General features: G+C 50.7%; 1 protein-coding gene across 2 annotated transcripts in view; it reads right to left on the bottom strand.

Annotated features, from left to right (window-relative positions):
- The window catches only part of ATP2A3 (ATPase sarcoplasmic/endoplasmic reticulum Ca2+ transporting 3), a 51,233-nt gene extending 33,800 nt beyond the window's left edge, over window positions 1-17,433 (bottom strand). Inside the window, exon 1 of one of the 2 annotated variants that reach the window (XM_085078846.1) lies at window positions 17,198-17,433. In XM_085078846.1, coding sequence (XP_084934972.1) covers window positions 17,198-17,315 — 118 coding nt within the window. In that variant the 5' untranslated portion in view covers window positions 17,316-17,433. The remainder of the gene's footprint in view (window positions 1-17,197) is intronic. The other variant, XM_085078847.1, reaches the window with a different exon arrangement.
- Between the last annotated feature and the right edge of the window lie 7,473 nt (window positions 17,434-24,906).

Here is a 24,906-nt window from a genome sequence, read left to right as displayed (position 1 = left end):
CAGGCCCTGCTCACCCTCACAGGGAACAATTCCTTCCCAATGTCCTGCTAACCTTGTCTCCTGTTAGTGGGAAGCCATTCCCCTTGTCCAAAGCCCCTCTCCCCTCTCTTGGAGCACTTTCAGGCCCTGGCAGGGAATCCAAGGTCTCCCCAGAGCCTTCTCCTCTCCCCACACCTCTCAGCCAACTGCTGCACCCCATGGGGATGACAAGAAACAGCAGCAGCTCTGGATTAATGGTTGGACTCAATGAACTTAGAGGTCTTTTCCAGCCTGAACAATTCTATGATAAAACAAGATGTTTCTCCAACTCCTTGTGTTTCTGAAAGGGAATACAGGAGCAGATGAGTCCATGAGAAATCAGCCTGAGGCAGACACTGCTGCCCCACCAACTGAGGCTGTCTCCAAACACCCCCAGCACGGAGCCCTAAGCGAGAGCAGGAAGTGAAACCTGCTCATCTGTTTTCCATCACCTATTTTCATTCAGAGAAATGAAAAAAGAAAACCCCAAACTAAACCCACCTTCGCTAAACAAACCAGTGAAAACAAGAAGCCTGAAGATGTTCATGCTTCAAACTTCACCAGCTCCTCAGTGCTCACAGACACACCCACCAGGAGTTGTTTAAAACCCACATACCCCTGGGTCAGGCTACTCTGATCCCCTGTGAGACACAGTCCAGGACTTAAGGCCTATAATTATTCTCGTAGAAAAAATAATAAATTAATCTTGGAGCAGCTTCAGCGTTTCAAATGGCTCCACGGAGCGTGTCGAGCAAAGTGGCTCCTGTCCCCTCCCAGCCAGCTCCTCCCCACCCCCAGCTTCCTCTCCCCAGCCCAGAGAGCCTCCAAAATTAAAAGTACAAGAGATCTGCTGCTGCTATTTCCACCCAGACTCCACTTGTAAGGGTGCAAATGTGCAAGGTGAGAGGGCTGAGGGCAGGCAGGTGGCCTGGGGGAGGCAGCTGGGTGTCCCACAGGCTTTGGCTCAGCCGGGGTGCCCTGGGGTGACTTTCCACCCCGAGCAGTCACCCGAAACACCACAGTGCTCTCAGTGCTAGTCCCACGCTGTGTTTGCATGCAGAGTGGCAGCAGCGCCGTTTGCAGAGCCAGGACTTTGCATGAGATCTTGATTAAAGCGCCAGAAGAGGTTTCTGTGAACGCAGGAAACACCGCGGTGGCACGGTGACACTGTGCCACTGCTGTCACCAAACTTCAAACACAGCAGTGCTGCTGCAGGCACCTCCCAAAACCCCAGTTCTGAGTACAGTGAGAACCAGGCAGCTCCCTGCCATCAGTGACTCCTTCCACCACTCTTCAGCCCAGCACCAAACACCCAGAGTAAAAGGGCAGAAAGTCACAATAAACCCACATTTTTGGGTCTGAATTGATAAAAACTCATTGAAAAACAGGAAGGTTTGGGGTTGGAGCTTCTCCTTCTCACATCCAGAGTCTCACTAGAAATAGGAGGGTTTGCTACTCACCAAAACCCAAGTTCTATGTGAGTCAGTGGAGCTATCCCAAGGGGTGATGGGAGCCTGGATGTCACAGGGCCATTCCCACCAGCAAAAGAGCATGGTTAATAAAAAGTCAGGGTTAAGGCACCCCCAGTCCCACATCCCCAGAGGGTTTTCCCTCACAGGGATACATCCACAGCTCCATGGACTTGCAGCACCTTGCTCTGAGTTTGTCACATTGTGCCATCTTTCCTCACTGTGCCATCACGCCATGCAGTGACATGTGCTCATGCCAGGCTGCAAAACATCCCCCCAGGATGCTCTAAGGACTTGCAAGGAGCCTGGGCACCCCGGGCAGACGTGGGGCTGGCGTCGGGCTATTTTAGCAGGAGGGTAATCTCCAGCTCCTGCCAAGTCAAACAGGGCTGGCAGCCCACGGGCTGGCGCCTGCAACATGGCAGGGCACGGCAGTCAGGTGATGAAAAGGTAAATAAACACGGGTGCCACCCACGAGTGAGGCAGCACGGGCACAGGCTGCTGCCCCGGGGGTCTGTGACAGCCTCTGTGTCCCCGGGGAGACCCAGCCCTGCTCCCCAGCCAAGGCAAACACAAACTGGGACAGGGTGGCATTGGGGGAGATTCAAGGAAACGTTTGGGTTTTGCTGTTGTAACAGGATGAAAAATCCCTGGAGCAGCACATCCCTACAGCAGCTGGTATTTCTCCATCCTGCACTGAGGTATTGCAGCCCACTCTGCTTTGAGGGAAACTGAGGCACGAGGTGATGCTCTCATCATGTGGCAAAGCAATGCCTGGTGCACATTCAGGTCTAGGTCTTAACAGCAAACATTCTGCAGGGTGAACACTGAAATTCCATTTTCCCTCACCGTTTCAGGAGCTTCCCTTGGATAAAATCAGATTTCTCTCATGGGAAACACTTCTGCCCCCAAATGATGTGGGAAGAGCATGATTCCTACTGGGGGAATAATGATGAGCATCATGCCCAGGCCCAGCGTTCTGCTCCAAATAACTTAATTCAAGCTATACTTCTATGCTGTAAACACATTCTTTTTTTCTTGCCTTTAATATCTTTTCCCATATGCAGGAAAGGGGAAATGGATGTGCAAAATAAGGGATCTGTCCAATTCCTTTGGCCTTTGCTGACAGGCAGTAAAAACATAGCAAAAAGAGTAAGAAAGCCCTAAAACAGCCCCAGCTGGGAGAGCAGCTCCTGTCCTGTGACATAAAGCAGGAACCCAGGCAGGGCTGCTCTGGGATCCTTCCACCATCCCACACGACACCAGGCAGGGTAAACTGTTATTTTAACTGGCTGCCTTTCCCAGGGAAAGGGAAAGGATCCCGTCCTGGAGGGACATCTGCTCTGCCTCATCCCTGGTGACAGCCAGCTCCCCAAAACTGCTGCACTGTACGACCAGGACAGGCTTTGCCGGGGTGTTTTAATCCACAGTCAACCCATAAATCCCACCCGAGGATGAGGCGTGAGGCTGCTCCTCACCCTCGAGCTGCAGAAGTGTGAAAAGCACTGTTTGTGAGCTAATCCTGGGTGTTTTATCGTTATCTGGGATGACAAACACTCAAAGCCTAATGGTGCTAATGCTCCCTGATGCTCCCAGAGGACAAAACACAGTGATCCAAGTGCCTGGCTGTGCATGACTTAAACTCACCCACTTGGTTTCATCTTGCCTGGACTCTGTCCCTGTGCCAGGGCAGGAGGTGGCTCTGCTCGGGACGAGTGGCACCCTCAGGGTGCAGCTAAAGGATGTGCTGTGCCTGCTTCATCTTCTGCCTCTGGGAGCTGAAACTGGACCACAGCCACCACCAAGATGGGGGCAAATACACCCCACCTGTGTGATGCCAAAGCTCGCTTAGCCTTTCACCAGAAAAGCCCCATATGTTAAACCCCAACAGCCCAGCAGTCATCTGACACCCAGCAGGGTGAGGTGAGGAGCTGTCCTGGGACACCCCATGGTCACTGAGCCAAACACCACCATGGAAATCTCACCCCTGGGTGGGCAATGGGAGCATGTGAGCCCACGGGGCTGCAGCAACCAGCATCTCCAGATGTGCTGAGCCTCTGCAAAAAAGGAGAACAGAAATCAATCCTGCATTAAAAAGCACCTCGTGGGTGCAGGCACAGCACTGGGAGCACAGAAGCACTGCGTGGTTTGGGTTGGAAGGAACCTTAAAGATCATCCTGTTCCACCCCCTGCCATGGGCAGGGACACCTTTCACTATCCCAGGTTGCTCCAAGCCCTGTCCAACCTGGCCTTGGACACTTCCAGGGATCCAGGGACATCCATCCCCATCCTTGTGCTGGGTGGCCACAGCCACGCTCTGCTCTGTACCACAACCTGCTCCCAGAGGATTCAGCCGTTTCCTCCATCACCCCAAGGAGCTGCTCCCACAGCCACGGGTGGTTTCCTCCTGTGCCTTTGCCTGCAGGGTGAAGGCAGTGGTGGCTCTGGGTGTGCCGTGGGTGGGGAAGCCCTACAGCACCTTATTTGCCTATCGCCTCGCAGCTGCTTTTTCCTGTGTGCCAGGGGAGGTTTGGCTACCCCAGCGACAGCCACTCGCTCGGGGCTGCTTCAAAAGGCATCAGGAAGATAAAATAAACAAGATACAGCCCCTCTCCCACAGCAAACACCAGTGGTTTGCTGTAATTCCCCAGCGCTCATCCCTGCTCCAGCCCTGCCCTGCACTTTGCAAAAGCCCAGAACCCTCCTGGCTGAGGGATCCACTGCCCTAAATAAGCAAATTCAGGCCAGCTGGGGATGGCAGCAGCCTGGGGTGGGTGAGCAGCACATGAGGGTGGATGGCAGAGGTTTAAGGGCCAGAAACATCCTTGCTGTTTTCCAGGCGATGCTTTAGGGTAAAATGATCCAACCATTTTCCTCGCTGGCACCTGGACTCCATCAATGGCTGGCAAAAAATTCAGCCCCAAAAATTTCTGGGTTTGGCCACAAGGCTTCCTGTGGCAAACAGAGCTCCAGAGCAGCTGCTCATCCCACCCTCTCGCTGCTCTTCCAAACTCAGAGACTGAACCCAGCCCAGTTCTCCCCCAGACAGGGTTCCAGGGGAGAGCTGAGGGCACCAGGCACCCACAGCCCCACTGCTGCACTCAGAGGGGGGAAGCTGAAAGGCTCATTTGTTCCTTTTCTGTCCAGCTGAGCTGATCTCAGCAGGTCAGGGAATAGGAAACGCAGTTATCCTGGATGTGGCACCCAACAGCAGCAAAGAACCACACAAACCAGCCCAACACTATCTCCTTCTCCCCAGAAAAGCAGACATGCCATCCCTGTGCTGAAGGAAAGCCACCACCACCATGTCCCATTGCCCGGGGAGAGGGAAACAGGAATGGAGGAGGGAGTGTGGCATCAGACCAACGGTCCAAGAAGTTGTGTGGAATAAACACGGAAAGCCTCACCCATCCCACTCCAAACTTCCCTTCCTTTATTCTTGGAAATGGCTCATCCCCAAAATGCTGGGCAGCACAAGCTTCCCTTCACTGGGGGGTCCTGGCATAGGGCCACAAACCCTGGCCAGCCCTGAGCATCCTCCTCCCCTGCTGCAATGAAAAGCAAACTGGTTCCCTGCCAATATCCCACCTCCTTTTCCTGGAAAAGAAGGAGAGATGATTTTGCCCATTTTGCCCTGAAAAAATGAAGCTGCCACTTGGGTTCTCCACTCCAGTGCCCATGTGGCATTTGCAAGAATAATGTTTTGGAGAAATTTCAAGGAAAAACCTTAGGGAAATGGGGGTTCAAGTGATGTCCCCTCACCCCATCCCCATCAGCACCTGCAGCAGATCCCGGGATCGCTTTGGGAGTGGGAGGCAGCGGGAAGGAGGAAACCTGTGGCTCCAGCCAAGGATGGATTATTTGAGCAAACTAAAAGCAGTGGTTTGTTCCCTCCTGCACCAACGCAGTGGAAAGAATTTCCAGCTCCGGCTCCCGGGTGGAAAAGCTAAAAATCCGCATTTAAATAGTAACGGTTTTGGAAAAAGACGAAAACAAACCAAAAAACCCCACAACCAGTACAGGAGCTTGAATAAAATAAAGCTAAAGGTGTGGTGGGTTTTTTTAGTTTTGGGGTCGTGTTGGGTATTTTTTGCTCCTTCCTACCTCTGCTTCAAGCAGATCCTTTCCATGACTGCAGGGAAAGGCAAGGGAGTGACTCTGCATCATCTGGGAGCCTCCTGCCAAAATTACCACAACCCCAACCAAGTGGCATGCTGCAACTTCAATATATTCTCTTCTTCCACCCTAGAGATACCATTTTACTTCCTCCTTTATTGTCCTAAAGCTAATTTTCCAGCTAAGTGTTAAGTAAATTGGGAATTTTTGGCCAGTAATGGTTTCCCACTGTTTTGGGCTCTGCTGCCCTTGGCTGCTGCCAACATCCCTGAGATGCTCTGTTGCCACCCAGAGCCAACAGTGGCCAAAAAGCCCCAGCCAGGCCAGGGCACAGTGCAGTGAGGGATTTGTAACTTGAGGCACACTGGACAAACTGGCCACTTGCAGCCATTCCAACACCCAGTGACAAAACTGAATAACATTTTCCTGGCAGTGCTGGGAAGCAGTTTAGGAAACCAAGCACAGGGAGCTGCAGAGACAGCAGTGCCAGGGCCCCAGGGATGCCCCCACTGCCCCAGAAGATTCAAACATCCCAGGGGAGGAACTGGAGCACTGGAATTGGGCTGTGCCTTTGAGCTGAATTCTGCAAGAATTGGAAAAGAGCAAGGTAGGACTGTGTTTGGGATTTTTTTTCCTAAAGGATTTAATAAACCCTATTTTTCCTAAAAATGTTGGAGCTGAAAGGACAGGTAAGAAAATGAGAGTAGGATGTATTTTTCCAAAGGGGATGTATTTGCCTCTGGAGGAGAGATGCTGCTCAGAACATAACAAATGCTGCTGTGCTCAGCGGGGGAACAGCATCCCCAAAACTGCCTCCCAGAGGATCAGCTCCAATATCCCTTCACACTGAGACAAGCAACTTCATAAGCAACCATCAAGGATATCACACTTGCACGTCATAGCAAACAAACCAATAAATAATGAAAACAAGTAGGAAAAAGAAATAATAAATTATGTTTCAAATGTAACTAAAGTTACTGAAGCAAAGCTCCAAACCTGCCATGTCAATTTTAAAAAGAAATTAAAAAAAAAAACCAAAACAGAAAGAACTGCAAGGTATTGCTTTTAAATCCAACCAGCATCTTTTCCCCTTCCCTGCCACGATGAGGAACCTGTTTCTTTTAATCCATATGTTTTAATCCATATGTTTTAATCAATCCTGCTGCTTGTAGCCAAGGCCAGGGCACAACCTGGGCTGTGCGTTTATGGATCATGAAAACCCAGACTGTGCACACTGGGGTGGAAGAGTTCCCTGCCCCAAGCTCGGGGCCAAAGGGATTTGACTCTGTCCTCAGTGTGCTGAGCTCTGGAGGGAGTGGGGTTGGAGTATTTTTTCCATTTGTTTGTTTTCTGGAGGAAGTGTTTCTGCCACGGTAAACCTGTGGGGAATATCAAAGTTTGGACACAGCATCCCATCCCAACCCATCTCCCATCTGCTGGCAAATAAAATCAGGATGATAAAACACATCCTGTGTATCCACAGGGTGATGCATCCCCCGACCCACATGAGTGCTAATCAGCTGCTTTTAACTCAAACTGAGACGATCAATCATTAATTTATTTTGCAGGACTCCTTGCCCCAGCTGACCTGCCCCCACCCCTCCCTTTGCTTTTTCTGGTATCTGTTCTCAGAGCACAGTCTATTTTCAGCAACCCTCTTGGATGGGTTTTCATGGAAAATGAAGTCTACCCTGCCCTTAGTTTAGATTATATCAGAAGAAAAAAATTTCTGTAGGATAGAAAAGATCTGTTCTTCTGGATGGGAAAAAGGGGCAAGTTGGACAATTAATACTTTTTATGGAGGAACTCTCTGAGGATCTCACATCTCTGTGTAGTTGAAGCAGTTCCTTTCCTGGAATGAGATACTCAGAGATCCCTGGAAATATGAGTCCCATCTAGGATTTTTCCATAATCTCCTTCCAAATATGTATAATATCTTTGTGCATGACTGTAAAGATGAAATATTATATAGATATGTATGTATGATATCATGTATGATACATGATACCAACATATATATATGCATAAGGAAAAATATTTTATAAATGTCTATATACAGGAACATCTAAATATATTTGTGTGAGAAAGGGAAGAATAATTTGAATTAGGTGAGAGAGGATCCCCAGAATGGGCCTGAGCCAGCCCTGCAGAGCAGCCCTATCTCCTCCTGGGTCACTGCAGGACTTCCCTCTGGCAGGGAGCAGAGAAAGTCCCTGGCTCTCAAAACATGGAAAAGCCCAGAAAAAAAAAAATGCAAAACCCCAAAGGACACCCCAAAGATGACCCGAGGGGAACCCTCTCTGATGGTCAGAGCAGGAAGAGCAGGAACTCAGCTCCATCACTTCCCCTCTCCCGCCCTGCGCTGCTGAGCCAGCCTTTTTCATTTTAACTTTTCCACTCACTCCCCACATATCCCTTAATTTAGCCCTTCTGTTGACTCGGGAGGTTGCGGAATGGAAAAAGGAAAGTGCAAACAGGCAGGTACGGGGAGGGTTATCCCGACCTCGGCTGCCCATCTCCCGGGAGCAGGCGGTGCCTGCCCGGCAATTCCAGCCAGCGATGCTTCCCAAGACAAATCCCTGCGGATTCGGCCAGAGAGTCACTGCTCAGCTCAGCTCAGCCCAGCTCAGCTCCTCCTCGAGGATCTTTGAGCTCTCGCTCCCCGTGGCTAAGGAAGCAGAAGAGAGAATCTCCCCCCACCCACACTGATTTTTATCAGGAACAAATGCAAGGAAAACTCTTGTTTCCAAAACAGAAGAAGAAATTAAAAAAAAAAAAATTAAAAACCCCAAAACAAACAAAACAAACGACGACAACAACAAAACAGAAACCAACCCTGTATAACAAAGCAAATATCTAACACAAAAACCCCACAGCCTTGCATTGGCTCAGAGGACGGCTCTGCGAGCTCTCTGCAAGGGGGTTCCTCCAGAAAGACAAGGCAAAAAACCAAGCAAAAAAGGCGTTTTTAGCCATCCATCACGCCAGGAGGACACGGAGCAGCCGCGGGGATTGATCCCAGCACAAGGGACAGCTTTGCCAGCCAGCTGCTCGGCGCAGCACAGGCACTGAAGGTGGCTTTGGGGACCAACCGGACACCCCGGCGGTGGCTTTGGGGACCCCAGGGACACACCAGCGGTGGCTTCAGGGCACAGAGAAGCCCGCAGCTCCCGGGCTGCCCCAGCACTGTCCCCCGGCCCAGCCCAGCCGTGCGCTCCGGATCAACTCACATCCCTTCCCCGCCTCCCCCCGCGCCGTTTAAAATACACAGAGTGGTTAAATAGCAGGAAACACCCGAAGCAAAAATACCGCGGGCGGGAGCCCAGGGGCACAGGGGACACGCAAGAGCAAGGAGCGGATTTCCTCCCCAAAACATCGCACCTCCGACGGGGACTGTGACCGTGACTAGCCACCAGTGCCTTCACCGTTCGGCAGGGATCTGCCAGCTCCCGATGGGGAAAAACTGCTTTTTACTGTCTGTGGTTTGTTTTCCCTCCGTAAAGGAGTCTTTTGTTCACAGGTGTCCCACGGTGACTTGCGGAGGGCGGAAATTTTTTTAAATATATTTGTTATCAATGGGTTAACAAGTTATATTAGTGGGTTATCAAATAAAACATATATATATATATAATCTCAAAAGGGAGATTATATACATATATAAAATCTCATGCGAGAGATATATATATATAAAAATATAAATCTCAAACTGGATATATGTCACTCTTCAAATGGAGCATATCTGTATAATCTCAAATGGGACATACACATACAACCTCAAATGAAAAACATATATAAAAATCTCAAATGAGATCTATAGATAGAGCTATAAATATAGCTGTAGACCTAGCTATAGCTACAGATGACAGATATAGATTTAGATTATATAGATGTAGATTATATAGATGTAGATATAGATGATATAGATATAGATATAAAAAGGTATAGATGCAAATTCAAATGGATTGATGTAGGACGACAGGGTGTGAAGCCAGGACCAGCATCAGCACATCCAGCAGATTTCTGAGCATTTAAATTTTAGGAGGGTTATGATGATCAGAGCAGTAACACTTATGTTTAGGACTGCTATAGATCTCAACTTCAAGAACAGGTACAACACTTCAAATTTCAGTCACCGTGGGTCACCAATTGATGCCATCACATGCCCTGAATACCTGGGATGTGCTGGACCAGGCCAGATGGGATCACCACCAAACCACAGCCTGACCTCAGACTCACCACCTCTGCGGCTGAGAAAGAGAAAAGGTTTTTATAGAGTGATAACGAGCAGCCAAACCTCAAAAACTGGGAGGTTCCCACAGCAAACCAGCAAATGCTTGGTACAGACACGAGGTTAATTGCTGGCAAGGATTAATTCAGCATCTCTCCAAAAGAGCAACGCTTTGGACTCAAAGGCGACCTTTCTTCCACGAGGTGATTGGCTCGGCAAAGGCAAGTCACCCACCGAGCCCCAGCGTGGAGGAGACACATCAGCATGGATCCTGGTGGGAATTGGGAGCCTCCAGAGCAGCTCTGCTGCTGGCAGGCAGCGCTGGGATGCTGGGGAGCAGCAGCTGCCTGCAGCCCAGCCCGCCAGGGGTTAACCGCCCACGGAGGAGCCTCCGGCAAACACTCACGTCATGGAAATACTCGAGTAACCACAGTTTTCTCTATTGCTTTTTGGCTCTGGCTTTTTCAACATTTCTCCACTTCCAGCCTAGATCTCTGCTACCTGTTTTCCAGCGAGGTAGCTGGTAGCAGCTCCACTGAGCAGCTGGGGGACTTTTTGTTTTAAATAGAGGTTGTGGTTGTATTTTCTACTTCCAATGCTACCAATGCCAAAATACAAAAGAGATCATGGGTAACAATGCCAGCAAAAAATAATTATCAGGTGCAGAATAATAAACAAAGGTGGGCTGTGGGGTTGGTGCTTTCTGGGTATTGATATTGCACTGGGTTGGACTGAACCCCCAGACAGCTCTGTCCTGCTGTCACCCACCCACACAGAGTGGCCACAGTCCCCTTCTCCCCCATCCATCCCTTCCACCCATCCCAGTTCCTTCAGCATCAGCTGTTTCTCCAGCCCAAGATGTTCCAGCTAAGCAGGAGGGGCTGCCTGCATTGCCTTCACCCCATCTGAGGTACCATGGCACACATCCATGCGTGCTACGTGAGAACCAGGGGAAGGGGAAGGGGAAAAAAGGGGGTGAAAAAGGAAAAAAGAAACAAAAGATAAAGAAGCAAGGAGGAAACCCCAACACTCTCCTGATAATCATGACCTGCTTTAGTATTTCCACGCTGTAACTGAGACCACAAGTGCCAGCAGGGCCAGAAAACATCAGCCTAGCTCCTGGTCCACTTCCCACTCCCAGTGCCTTCCTTCTGGAAAACTCTTCCAGCCCAGTACTGCACTAACCCACATCCCACCAGCCAGCCCAGGAGAAAACAGCCTCATCTCTGCAGCTCCACTGCTCATGATCAGCAGAGAGAGCCAAGAGACTGGGCAGGGAGCACTGCCCAAGTGCCCTGATGGGCTTTCCCCGTTGAAAATAATAAGTAGGAATTCTAGAGCATCCTTTTGCAATGTCAGGACTCAAGTATCTGGCATTACCTGCCCAAAGAGGTTTGTTATTCTGCTTTTACTGTCCTAATCCCCCAAGGAATACAGCTCAGATGTTGCTCATGACTTCTCAATCCTTCTTTCAAGAGCCCTGACAGGGAAGAGGCATCCACTGCTCCCCAGGTGAGCACGATGGACCCAGAGGAGGGTTTTGTGGTTGCTCCAGACACAGCAGTGCCTCACAGGGAGGAGTCCCTTCCCCAGGAGTGGGGCTGCAGCAGCTGGGAAAAAGGCACAGGGTGCAAAAACTCAATATCTGGCTCATGGCTTAGAAAAAACAACCCTAAAAAAAAAACCCAAATAATATTATGGAGAGGTGTCAGCATTCCAACTGACTCTGCAAGCACTGTGTGTGGGAGAAAAATCAAAGCTGGCTCCTCCAGAGGTTTGAACATACGAAAAGGCATCAAACCACCTCATTTTTCAGGACTGTAAAAACAGAAGCATCTGCCAGCAGCCCTGTGAGGCCTCTGATGCCTTTTGATGGCCAGGTCAGAGCCCTGATGCAAACCACAGGATGGCACTGGGAATGCTGCTCTCCAGGGAGGATTTGTGCATCAAGGATCAGCCCAAATCTCGAGTGCTGCACAGGGCATCTGTCACCACCAGAAACAACAACCATCTGCGTCAAGTCACTTGAAGTTTCCCTCTCTCAGCCCTGCTTTGTGTCAACACCTGCAAGCCTGGCCATCCTCAGGGATGTCCTGCAGGGTCCATGCCAGAGGAATCACCTGGGCTGTGGCTCTGCCAGGCCAGATCTGACCCACAGCCAGCATCCTCCTGTTCTCCACCATCCCTTTTGCAGGAGCAGATCAAACGCAGAGCGAAAAGGCAGCAGCTTGGATGCTTCTCAAAAATTTAAATTCTCCTTGGGAGGAAGAAAGAAACAGCAACACCAGGCATCGAGTGATGCTTTTTACTCAAGAAAAAATGGGTTTGAGGGAGGCTTTGGAAAGGAAAACTTACTTTCAACATAAATATAAATAGGATATATCCTGGAGGGAGATGACCACAGAAATGGAACACTTCAAATCAGATCTGGAGATAAGAAAAAGCTTAAAACATACAGAAAGATCAATGGCACTGAAATAGCAAAGAGCAGAGGTGTGACTTTGTGGTGATGGCAGGGATGGCTCTAGGATGACCATCAACTCTTGGCTGGAGCAGGGAGTTCAAAAGAGACACCTGAATTACTGGGGAAAAGGATTACCCTGGGCAAAGGGGGTATTTTGCTGCTAACAGTGTTTTTGAAGGACTCACTCCAGCCCCTTTCTGGAAGCAGAACATCCCAAGCCAGCACCTGAGTATCCCCAGTGCATCCAGCTCCTCTTAAATCAGTATTTTGTAGCACCAGCTCTACCACCCCCAGCTTTAAAACCAGCAATGAAACAAAAATATTCATGAAATAACACTAGTGCCACGAGGCAGACCAACCCCAGGGATAAACACAAAACCTGCAGGCACAATCTCTTCTCCCACAGCACAGTCTCTGTGCCTTCTTGCCCTGGAAATCTTCCTTCCCTGCTTCCTGCAGCATTTAGACAGCAGATGTCAGTTTTTCTGAGCACTGCTCTTAATTCACAGTGTTTTTTAAAGGTAGGTGTGAATGCAGGTTGGCACAGAGATGAAAATCCCGAGTTTCCTTGTCAATTAGGAAAACTTGGTGTAGCGTCTTCCCAAATTTGAAGGCGCTCGGAAGGTTTGAATGCCTCAGCATTTCTCCTCAGGGAAAGGATTTGGAGGAGGAGAAAAAAAAAAAAAAACCCACAACCCGTAGCATGTTTATGAATCAGACTGTTCAGCGTGTGTTTCGGGGGTGGGAGAGGTGGGCGATGCGCAGAGGAACAGAGCGCAGAGTTCGATGAGTCAGAAAATGCTGCTTTTCCTCTCCTCGCTGCCACCTCAGATATTTCAGCGTGAAATAGAAATTTTATTTCTCTTTTTTTTTTTTTTTGTGTCATTATTATTATTGTCAAGAGAGAGCTGGAGCATAACCTTGGCTCGTTAGCAACCGCCAGCAGCTAATCCCACGTCAAGCAGGCGGAGTACGCGCAGACACGGGGCACACGCGTGTGCTGACGGGTGTGCACACATGCTGGGGAAAAAATGGAAATAAATCATATTTCGGGGTTTTTTCTAGCAAAACAGGGGCTTGGATGTGGGAGCTGCTTGAGGATGAGCCTCGGTGGGTTTTAGGGAGAGCAGCAGGATGGATTTGGGTTTGGGGATGTCTCCTCCTCCCGCCCGGGCAGGCTCGGCACACACAGGGGAAAACACACACGAGGATTTGGGGATCCTGAATGAGGCTTGTGGAGACACAGGGAGGTGTGTTGGGAAAAACAAGCAAATTTGCTCGTGGGCTTTGAGCTGATCCAGTGCTGCAGCTGGTTTGGATAACACTTACACAGTTACATTGCACCTTCGGCGAGGCACAGGAGGATCTGCAGAGCATCAGGTGGGATCACCCCAGGGCAGAGCAGGTGAAGAAGAGGATGGGTGAACCCCTAGGGAGGGTGGATGGGCAGCCTGATCCTGCCAGGCAGTGTTTCCAACCACAGATGGTCTTCTGCTCCAGAGTCAGAGGAGATGAAATGCAAGATGAGATAAACACCCCTATGCTGCAGCCTCGAGTTTGACTCGGCTGACATTCACAGCCCATTTAGGTTACCGATGGAGCAAATAAAATTATGCATATGCATTAACGCCAGCAATATCCTGCCTGAAATGTATGCTCATTTACACTCAGAAATCCATTTAGAAGAGATAAGTCAGAGCTATATTTAAAACAGAAAAATCACTTGGCTGTCCACGAAGCAACTCCTGTTTACATCTGTCATTCCCTGGCAAAACTGAAATCATTTCGAGGGAAATTGTGCCCCTGGTTTTACATTTAGGAAGGAGTGTGTTTGCATGCCTGTACCCTCCAGCTCAGCCTGTTATAAAATAACAGATGTGCATTTGGATATTTTTGTTTGGGGTTATTTTTTTTCCAAGTTTTGTGGTCTAATGGCAACCTGTGGAGCTTGGAGGTGGTGGATGGGGAGAGGTATAGGGAAGAGCCTGCCTGGCACATGTGAAACATCCAACTGACTTGGGAGATTGAGAATTGCCATGGTGAGACCTAAATGTTCTGTGGCTTCTCCAGTTTCCTTGGCAAATGAAAGGCCATGATGACAGCACTGATGACAGAGCTGAAAGGAGAACACAAGCTCTTCCGAACAGAGAAATATCTCCTTCCACTCCAGTAATCTGTACCACACTGCTTGGCTCCCCAGCCACAAACTGGAGATACCAAATAATCAGAATGGCTCTCTGTTTCCTCCTGCAAATGTGTTTGTGAGCACTGGATCTGAAAAAAACAATTTTAAGCTCCAAAAGAATATCCCCCCCTAAAAATAAAATAATTTTATATCAATCCCACCAATGACAGCTGCTTCTCACTTAACGTCAGAGCTCTTTGCAGCTCGTGTTTTTTTAAATGCAATAAAAAAGCAGCAGCCAGCAGCTCTCTGAAGTATGTCAGGAGGCAGTTTTTTAGAGAGATGATGTATTTTAGATTGTGATTCACGACCACACCGGCAGTTTGGAGTTCAGGATTAGAAGGAAATGAATGAATGTGAGACAGGAGGGTGCAAAAATGAAAGTAGCTGGAGCTGAAGGCCTGCTCTGCACTTTGAGCCACACAAGATTTGAGTTTTCCTCCCCTTCTGTGAGAGCTCAAACGAGTCACCAAACTGCCCCACACTCCTGCTGTCAGTGTTTAATTTAAACCTAAATTGAAATGCAATTTAATACAGCCCACCTCTAAGCCCAGCTTGCTGTCCCCAGCTGCTCCCTGCAGTGCCCTCACCCCAAATATCTCTCCCAAACAGGACACCCAAGGGTATCCCAGCACAGCCAAGGAAGTTGTGCTGCCACAACACAACCTGCAAGTTCTCACTGTGCTGGAAAAAAAACCACACTTTTTGCTTAACATCAAGGTTTTAAACCAAGCAAACCACACAGGTCCCTATCTGCATGGTTTTAAGCTGTTCTAACCTGTCTATGTCTTATCTGCTCCATGAGAAAAATATAAATACTGCTCAGAAACTGCAGAAATTCAAAATTCTTAAAAACCATTTCACTGAGGGTGGCACTGCCCACATCACTGCTCTCAATATCTAGGCACATCACTGCGAGCTGTGCTGCACAGCAGCTGCAGAGCTGTGCTTGGAAGGTGAAAGCCACAGGGCACCCCAAAGTCAGCAGCCCTTGTGAACCACCAATCTGTGAGAAACCCAGCACTGGGGTGCATGGGAAACAAAACTGCCGAGCGAGGAGAGCACGGAGCCACTGCTTGCAAGGGGAGGAAGGAAGAAGAAAAAAAATAAAAAGGCAAACTAATTGCCACCACTAACCCTTTGCTCTGCACCTACGTCACACCTTTGAGCTCCCTTGTTCAAGGCAGAGCCTTTTTCAAGGTGCCACCGAGCAGCCAACGTGCCTGACTCAGTGACGATGATTCACTTGGGCAAACAGAAGGACAAAGCCACCAGGAGCCCCACGGTGGCAGTGCCCATCGGTGACACCCTGCTGCACAGCACAGACCACCCTTCAGCCACATGTTCCCATGGGGCCAGGGGATGGCACAGAAATTGGGTGCAATTATACCTTGAGGTCAGACCGACCCCCTGTTTGATAAGGATGTGTTTTGCATTAAGGATGTATTTTGCCTTCAGCCTCCAAAGCAGGGGGTTCCCTCCCCTCCCAGTTAACCAGACAGGTCCCCAGCTGCCCTTCTCCAAAATCAGGCCTAAGAGGGGCAGATGTGATGCTCCACTGCTTGCAGTTCGTGCAGATGCTCCATGGCAAGAGCTCCCAAGTCCAGCCCTGACCATGCTGGCTCAGGGGATGGAGCTGAAGCTGCCTGGGACTGGGAGCACTGGTGGGATGGGAGGTCCAGAGCACAGCCCAGCACGGGCTGGCTGCTCACAGGGCTGGAGGAGTCACAGCTCTCTGATCCCACCTAACACAGCCCTCTGAATGAATACAAATGCAGACAGCAACCCTGCCAGCATCTACTCCAGGCTTGGCTTAGCCTTGTCCAGAAGGATCAAGCAAAAAGCAGATGCAACAAGCTCCAGCCCAGGAGAGAGTTTACACACTTATCTCCTTGCACAAGATCAAGAAAGGACTCACTGCTCCAAAGCACGGGAACGAACTCCCCCTGAACCCTCCTGTTTCCTATGCAGAGTTAATGACCGACCTCAGCCACAGCCTGAACAAAGTCCCCCTAAAATCACCCGGGCAGGTCCAGACACCCCAGCCAGCCCCTCCTGGGCACACTGAACTCTTACAGGTTTCAAACTTCCCCTTCCCAGTGCCGTGAAGATGCCCAGCTGCTGGCAGAGGGTCCGGCGGGTCAGAGTGACACACGGCGGGGTCAGCACACGGCCAGTCCCACCCTACCCCTTCCACCCGGGCTGCGGGAGAGGAGAGCAGGATTCCCCCACTGCAACACCTCTCACCGCTCGTTTGGGGCTTCCCTCTGTCATTGCTCACAGGCAGTGAGACCTTCCCCTCTTTCCTTCCTGGTAACAACATATCGCTGTCCCTCCCCGCTTTCTGTCGCTCCGCCAGCGGAATTAATGCCCCGCTAATTGCCGGCGCTCCTGACCGCCCGTACCCTCAGTAATTAGCCTTTAATTAAAGCCAGCAGACATTGCCCTAATCAACAGGTGCCGCGCGGCACATCCCCGCCGATCCTCCGCACGGCCGGAGCCGGGGGATGCTCCGGGGGGATGCTCCGGGGGGACCCAGGGCAGCACCCCAGACCTTCCCGGTGCAGACAGGGAGATTCCCGGTCCACATCCCGATCCCGGTCTCGAGGGTCCCAGGCAGGGTGCCGGTGTCCCGCTAGCGCCATCGCGGTGTCCCCATGCCACCCGCGCCCCGCATCCCGCGGCCGTCCCGTCCCGTCCCGTCCCGCAGCACTGACCATTGGGGCCGTACTTCTCCCGGTTGCGGCGGACCTGCTCGGGGCTGAGCCCGCAGCTCTCGCTGACCCCGAAGCGGCGGAGCACGTCGAGCACGGGGATGCTGTGCGCCGCCTCCATGCCCCGGCCCGGGGGTGCTGGCCGGGGGCGCAGGAGGCACACGGGGCGCCGCTCGCACGGCGATGCCTCGGCACCTCTCCGCCCGCCCGGCGCCGGGTCCGCCCCGCCGGCACCGCCCGCCCCGCTCCGCTCCGCGCCTCCCCCGGGGCTCCGAGCCCAGCGCCGCCCCTCGGCAGCCCCGCAGAGCGCCGACCCCCGGGCAGCATCCCCGCACTGCCCCGGGCGGGCCCTGGATGGCGTTGGGAGGGACCTTAAACTCATCCAGTTCCACCCCCTGCCGTGGCAGGGACACCTTCCACTGTCCCAGGCTGCTCCAAGCCCCAGTGTCCAACCTGGCTGTGGACACTGCCAGGGGCAGCACAGCTTCTCTGGGCACCCTGTGCCTCCCCACCCTCACAGGGAACAATTCCTTCCTCATATCTAATCTAAATCTCCCCTCCTTCAGTGTCAAGCCATTCTCCCTTGCCTTGTTGCTCCAAACCCTTGTCCAAAGTCCCTCTCCAGCTCTCCTGGAGCCCCTTCAGGCACTGCCAGGGGCTCTAGGGTCTCCCCAGAGCCTTCTCTTCTGCAGGCTGAGCAACCCCAACTCTCTCAGCCTGTCCATGTTTCGGCAAATTTCCAGGCTGAGAAGTGGGCAGGTTTGTGGGCAGTGGAAACAGTCCAGAGGAAATAGCTGTGTCTTAAGAAGTTAAGAGGAGAGGTGAAGTTTCCATCACAAAAATAATGTAAATAATATCAGGAGCAATGGAAGGAGGTGGGAATGCTGTGGGTGCAGCTCAGCTGAGGGTGCAAGGGGGCTGCCTGACCATGATGCTTTCTGTGACCTTCCATCACCCTACTTCCAGCTGAAAGATGAGCATGCCCCAATCCCTCTCCTAGTCTGCTGGAAGCAGAGCAGTTCCACATCCTCTGACCTTGGTGGGATCAGGATTATCACTGTATGATAGCAGCAGGAGCCCTGGAATTATAAATCCCTGCCTGACACTTGTGGAAACCACTGACACTGTTCCCATCAATGCACTGTATCCAGAGAGAGGCAGCTGGGCTGAGCTGAGCTGCCTTTGGGAGAGTGAGATGTAAAACATGTCACACAGGAGATGGAGAAAGGATCCAAGCCACCTCCTGTGTGACAAAACCTGAGCACCAGTCTCACTGTGTGTGTCCCAGATATCCAGGGACACCACATTTCACACTCCTCAGTGCTCCTGGTCCCCACACAGAAGGCAGAGCATCTGTATTTTGGGAACAAGCTTATCCTGAAGGCACTTGTGGTTTTGCCCTGGCCTCAACCCCTCTCACTGCCCTGCTTAGCCTGGTTCCCCTTCCTGCCCAGCTCTGGAGGAGACAGAGTTCCAGTTACACCACATATCTGTGCAACACTTTTTGCAACAGGCTACCTAAATGACTCCTTCCAGCAGCAAAATGACTGATTTCAGCAGCTCCCCCATGCAGCAGAGACCAGCAGCAGCACCATGACGAGTTGCCCTGATCTGGAAAAGGAGGGTTGCCCCCCAAATCCACTGCACAGCCCGGCTAAGCTAATCACCACCATCACATCTGCAGGACTGTTTGACACAGTGCACCTGACCCAGCTCCCTCACTCCAGCAGATTTTCCATGACCCAGCTCAAACCTGCTCCCAGTGACTCTCCTCATGTGAACACCAGCTTCTGACTTTTCAGGTACTTCCAGTTTTCCCACTGTTGCTGGAAGAAGCCTGTAGCTGATGGTGGCTGGCACTGCTCTCCAGCTGAGAGGGGAGAGGCGAGACAGCTGGAGGGTGACGAACCCAACTTCTACAGAAATGTACCCAAAGCAGAGCCAGAGACAGCAGCCAGCACGAGGAAGTGACAGCAGACATCTTGGGGAGGAGCTCTGGCTTATTTATTTCTATGTAAATTCATTTATAGAAAGTGTTTTGCGGCTCCCACTGGAGTGGAGGTCCTGAAGAAATGCAGGTTCAGTTTGATAAACTCATTTTTTTCGGTTCACCGCAGCTGAGGCGTGGGAGGCAGAGGGTGCTCTGAGCTCAGCCCAGCATGCCACAAGGCCTCCTGCAGGAAGCTCAGCTCCCAGTCCTGCAGTCTGGCCTCATTTCAAGCTCTGCCATTGTGTTCATCTACCTCTCATGAGTGTTTTGGGGGGAAAAGTGGTATTTCTGCTGCTGAGCCCCCCAGGCAGTAGTGCAGCCCTTGGCCAGTCTGCCCCAGGGCTCCCTGGCTCATGGGGCTGAGTGGTTCACAGAACCCCAGGATGGGTTGGAAGGAAACACAGTATCTCATCTGGTCCAACCTTTGTGCTCCAGCAGGGTCATCCCAGAGCACATGGCCCAGGAGTGTGTCTAGACTGTTCTGGAATATCTCCAGTGAGGGAGACTCCACACCCTCTCTGGGCAACCTGTCCAGTGCTTGGTCACTGCATGGGGAAGAAGTTCCTCCTCATGTTCAGGTGGCACTTCCTAGGCATCCATTTCCTCTTGTTCTATTTCTTGGCACCACTGGGAAGAGCCTGGTCCATCTTCTTGACATCCCCCCTGCAGACACTGACAGACATGGATGAGATCCCCTCTCAGTCATCTCTCCCCTAAGCTGAACAGGCCCAGTTCCCTCTGCCTGTCCTTGTACGAGAAATTCCCACCAGGTGCCTGGGAAGAGCTGATGTGATGTGAAAATATGGAGTCCCTCCAGCCCAGCAGTGACCCACCCCACTCGTGAGTCCCTCCTAGGCCAGATGCAGGCTGCTGCTCCTGCTTCTCCCGGTTTTATCAGATTATTCCAGTCCTTCCAGTGGAGAAGAGCACAGAGATGATGTCCCAGGTACAAAGGTTAAAGTTTGACAAGGCTGGGAAGGATTGAGAGGAGAGTTACAAAGGGGACATCTGGCAGCCCTGGTAACAAGGCAGCACCATCCCCCCCACCTGTAATTAAGCAATCCATGAAAACCATTAGCGACTGGAAGCTGTAAATTAGTCAGTGAGTGAAAATGGACTGGAGTGAAAACACACTCAATATTGCAAGCAAAGGGTCTGCAGACATCCCTGGCTGTGGAGGGAGTTGGATCCCATCCCTGGCAACCCCCGAGTTTGAGGGATTCCCTTCTGGAGCAGGTCAGCCCTGAAACAAAGGGCAAACCTCCTTATTTACCTTGGCTTCCCCCACGGTAATAACTTTTGGAGGTAGACACGCTTAAGAGAGCCATAAAAAGACGAAAGGAAAGGGTTTAACACCTCCCAGGCTACTGAGGAGTTGGGTTTTTATTCCGTGGCTGCACTGTGGGAGGAAGAGCAGGACCCAGCCAGGGCTGAGCGCTGCACAAGGCATGGAAGACTGCAGGCAGTTTTGGATTTAATCTTGCTTCTACGAGAGGAAATCAAGAGTAATTCTCCCAAAAGCCGTGGATTTGCTCTGCTGTGCTCCCTGGCTGGGGGTGAGGAGAGTGGGATGGCTGGAGCCACCCCAGAGTGTGTCAGAGTCAGCAGAGAGGCTGCCAGCCATGCTGAGCCGACACCACACTCCTCACTCCAAGGGTTTTACAGTCCGTGGAAGATTAATCTTTTGTCTCCACTTTGTTCCTCTGAGATGGGGAAAAAATTATGTTTGCTGGAAAGGCTGAGAGAGCAGCTTGTGTGCTGGTAACCAGCCCTGGGCTCTGGCTCAGCTCGGCGTGCCAGGCAGTGATGGAGAACACGAGTTAGCAGAGCTCGAGCTCAGGCACAGCACGGGTTTAAGGCTTGAAAGGTCGGGGGAGGAAAGTACAGGGCTTTCAGTTGACTGTTTCATCCTCTTTGCTTCTGCACCAGCGTGGTTTGGGGTCCACATCTCGTCCCATCACTCAGGTCAAGCTCGTCTTAATCCAGAAGTGGGTGGCAGACGCAGCAGCCTTTGGATGTGCACTGCACACCTTTTCTTGGATCTCACTGCCACCCCCTGAGCTCACCAGAGCTGGTGGCTCCCAGGAGAGGAGCTGAGAGCCCAAGGAGAGCGAATTCAGGGTTAACCACCCAGACAGAGCAGCCAATGCGGCACCAGGAGCTGCGAATCTCTTCTGTCAACAGCTCTCGCCTTCCTAAATCAACCCGGGGGATGTGCAGCTTCCCCGTGTCCTGATCCAGCGCCCTGCCCTGGCCCCAGGGCTGTCACACACAGGGGTATTAATTAATTAATTAGAGGTGACAGTGCCACTGCCATTTGCCATTCTGCTCCAGGCTTGCTCTCGCTGCATATCCCAGTTCACAGACAGCAAATCCCCATCCACAAGGGAGAGTCAGGAACAGGGTTTTTTTCTTTATTTATTTTTTCTTTTTTTTTCTTTTTTCTCTTTTTTCCTTTTTTTTCTTTTTTTTCTTTTTTTCTTTTTTTTCCTTTTTTTCCTCTTTTTTTTTCCCACAGCAACTTAGATATTTGCTTTTCCTACGGAGAAAAAAGAAAAATAATACTCCTTGAAATAACAGTTTGAGGCTTTTCTAAATGTTACACGCCAGCCGACCTTTCGGAGCCAGGCTTAGGGGTTTATTTCTAATCCCCTGGCCAGGACTTGCAGCAGCTGTGGGTCAATCCTGCTCCCCGAAGGCTCAAACATCAATCCTCACCACCACGATGCTGCAGGGCTGGAGCTCCGGTGTTCCCACCCTTCCTGGAAATCGATTCCCTTGGCTGTGCATCTTGTGCTGCCCTGTGCACCTCAAGGTGGTGTGGCAGTGTGATTACCAGCAGGGATTTTGGCTTCTTGGAGCACAAATGCAGCCTCTGAAGGTGGCAGGGAAGCGCCAGACCTGCCGTGCATCCCACCAGGATGCAGGGATGATGTGGGTTTGCAGCAATCCCAGCTCTGCAGAGCCCACTTGGGGCCATGGATGAGAGAGATGGACATCCTGGGAACACCTGGCCAGCCCAGGAGCTGGAGGCAGGCAGGATGCTATCTCTGTGGAAAATGAAAAGGAATAGTCCATGTGGACAAGGATTTTCTGTTTTCCAGCTCTGCTCCCACTGCAAATGGCTCTGAAAAATAGGATTCAGTAAAGCGTCAGACTTTTTACAGCTTCAGCTCTAAAGCACATTTTGAGGTTGCCTGTTCTTCCACGGCCCTTTCCACAGTTAAGCTGGAAGTGGAGCTTTCCTAAATGCAATGTCCCATCTGGGGCATGTCTGGAATGGTTGCCCAGACTAGATTTGAGCAAGGATCCTGTGGTGTTTCCAAATTCCCTGGCATTTTCCCCCACCAGCACACTCAGGAGCCTCTGTTTATGAATCCAGACCTGTATTGGCCCATTATGAATTTTTTTTAAACTCTATTCCAATTCCTTCCAAAGGCAGGAAAATACATTAATATCCATTAAAGGGGAAACACTGTGACACTTGCTCTGATATTCAGATGGGACTTTCCCTGATGCAAAATGCCTCCTGGAAAAAACCGTGCCTTTGTGGTGTGTCATTCCGGGAATTTTGCTGGAGTTCGGGAAACAGAGAAAACAAATAAAACAGAGAAAACAAATAAAACAGAGAAAACAGAGAAAACAAATAAAACAGAGAAAACAAATAAAACCGAGAAAACAACAGGAGGCTCCCAGGCAGCCCTGAGAGTCCCACATATACCTGGGGCTGGGCTGAGGTGGTTAATTCTCTCCCTACAGGCAAAATTTCACTCCATGTTTCCTTCCAGCAAAAGCAGGAGCCAAAAGTGGAAAAAGGTCTGGTTTTCAGCAGGCAGAAGGAGTGATTCCTGCTCTCCATGGAGATGTGGTGTTCACCGTGGGGAGGGTGAGGGCTGGAGACACACTCAGCCCTGGAGCAGCATCACCAGGATTTGCCTCTCTCTTTCACATCCTCAGCGCTTTCTCCTCTGCTGCCAGGCAGGAATTGCAGGATATCACAGCACCAGGAGCTGGATCTGTCTGTCTGCTCATGTACATCATCAGGGGACAAACATCACAGTGGCTTTGAAGCCAAAAATGCCCACAGGATATGGGATGTAACCAGGGGTGCAAATCAGTCTCATCTCTCCTCACCCTGGCTCTGGGATGGTGGCTTTTGGAATCCAAGGGACATCAGCACTGCACGGGATAAGGAGCTGTGGTTTTAACATGTAATTTCTTTTTAAGCCTGCAGAGTGGGAAAAGGGGAAACGGGGGGTTTCTGGCTGCATGAGTCCTTCCCACAGTTTCCTAGGAGATTGGCTGCCCACGCTGAGGACAGGGCTGGAGCTGATCCCCTGCCCTGCACCCATCTCCTGCTCCCCTGCAAGTCACCAGGGTCACCCTGCTGTGACCTGGGGCTGCCCTGATCTCAGCCAGCAGCTGAGCTGCACGGCGTAATAATAAACAAATAAAAATTTATAGTACTTCATTTAAAAATAAAACTTGAAAGCATTCTATAAGAAAAATTAAAATCACGAGATTTTGAAAAGAAATAAATTGAAAATGATGAAAAATAAGAAGTAATTTGAAAAATATTTTTAAAAAATTTCAGTGCCACGGTGGGGCCTGGACCCCATGCATGGGAGAAAGGGATTCAGGATGTTCCAGCTTCATCTCCCCAGCTGCAGAGATCCCACCAGAGCCATGCCTGACACCCGGGAGGAACCCTGGATGTGTCACTAGAATGGAAAATAAACTCCATGCTCAACCTAGGCAATGAGCATCCCGTCTCTGAGCCATCAGAAATGTGCCAAAAAGGGCCATTTGTGCCATATTTGCAGCAGTGGGGCTCAGGGAAGTGACCTTCAGCCAGGCCAGCAGCCCCAGCCCTGCTATTTTTACCGCAGCAGCAGCAGGCGGGCGACAGCGCCTTTCCTTCCTCTTTCTCTTTCGTGAGTGCTGAACAAAGGGAAAACAGATAAACCTCCACAAGCCCTCGGCTTCGAGGCAGGGAAGCCCTCGAGAGACAAAAAAAGGCAACCCAGCACATTGCTGTGCAGTGTCAGGATGGATGGTTCAGGCGGAGAATTGGGAAAACGCGGCAGTGACTGTGCGATGTGTTTGCAGCCAAAAAACTGCAACTGGTGTAGAAGGGATGGGTTTGACTGAGGAATTGAGCTGGAAGGAGCAGGGGAAAATAAAATGCAGCAGCATGTCTTTTCCCAAAAAGTCCCAGGATCTTGTTCCAACACTTAAGGGAAAAAAAATGGGAATTTTTCCTTTTAAAGATTTAGCTCTATGTAAGATGGGGGGTAATCCCAAAGGATAAAAATGATAGAAGTGTTTAGGTTGGAGGGACCAAAATGAAAGGTTTTATTTATTGCAGCCTCCTTTACCGAAATTTTTACTGTATTTTTCATCTTGAAAGGAGAAGCCCCAATTTGACACCCACAGCCAGAAAATTTCTCAACTACTGGAAAATTTGCCATGAATTACCAGGACACCTTATTCTTCTGGGTGCACTGATACCCCAAAACACCTGGGCCACATCCCTGCACCATTCCCCAGAAAACACCAAGGTGTTTTGCATCAAAATTTTGGAGAATGGGCTGTCAGTCTGTGCAATGGCTGTATTTACAGCTTCAGAGGTGTCTGTGTTTTGCAGGTAGTCTGCAAAAGGAGTGGAAACAATATGTGGAGGGAGGTATATAAGTATGGGGCTATTTATAGCTCGCAAATA

Source organism: Lichenostomus cassidix, chromosome 19 (assembly GCF_008360975.1).
Source record: "Lichenostomus cassidix isolate B80296 chromosome 19, HeHo_3.0, whole genome shotgun sequence".
NCBI classification, from domain to species: domain Eukaryota; kingdom Metazoa; phylum Chordata; class Aves; order Passeriformes; family Meliphagidae; genus Lichenostomus; species Lichenostomus cassidix.
Note: the sequence above shows the minus strand (reverse complement) of the source record. Positions and strands in the feature narration are given on the sequence as shown.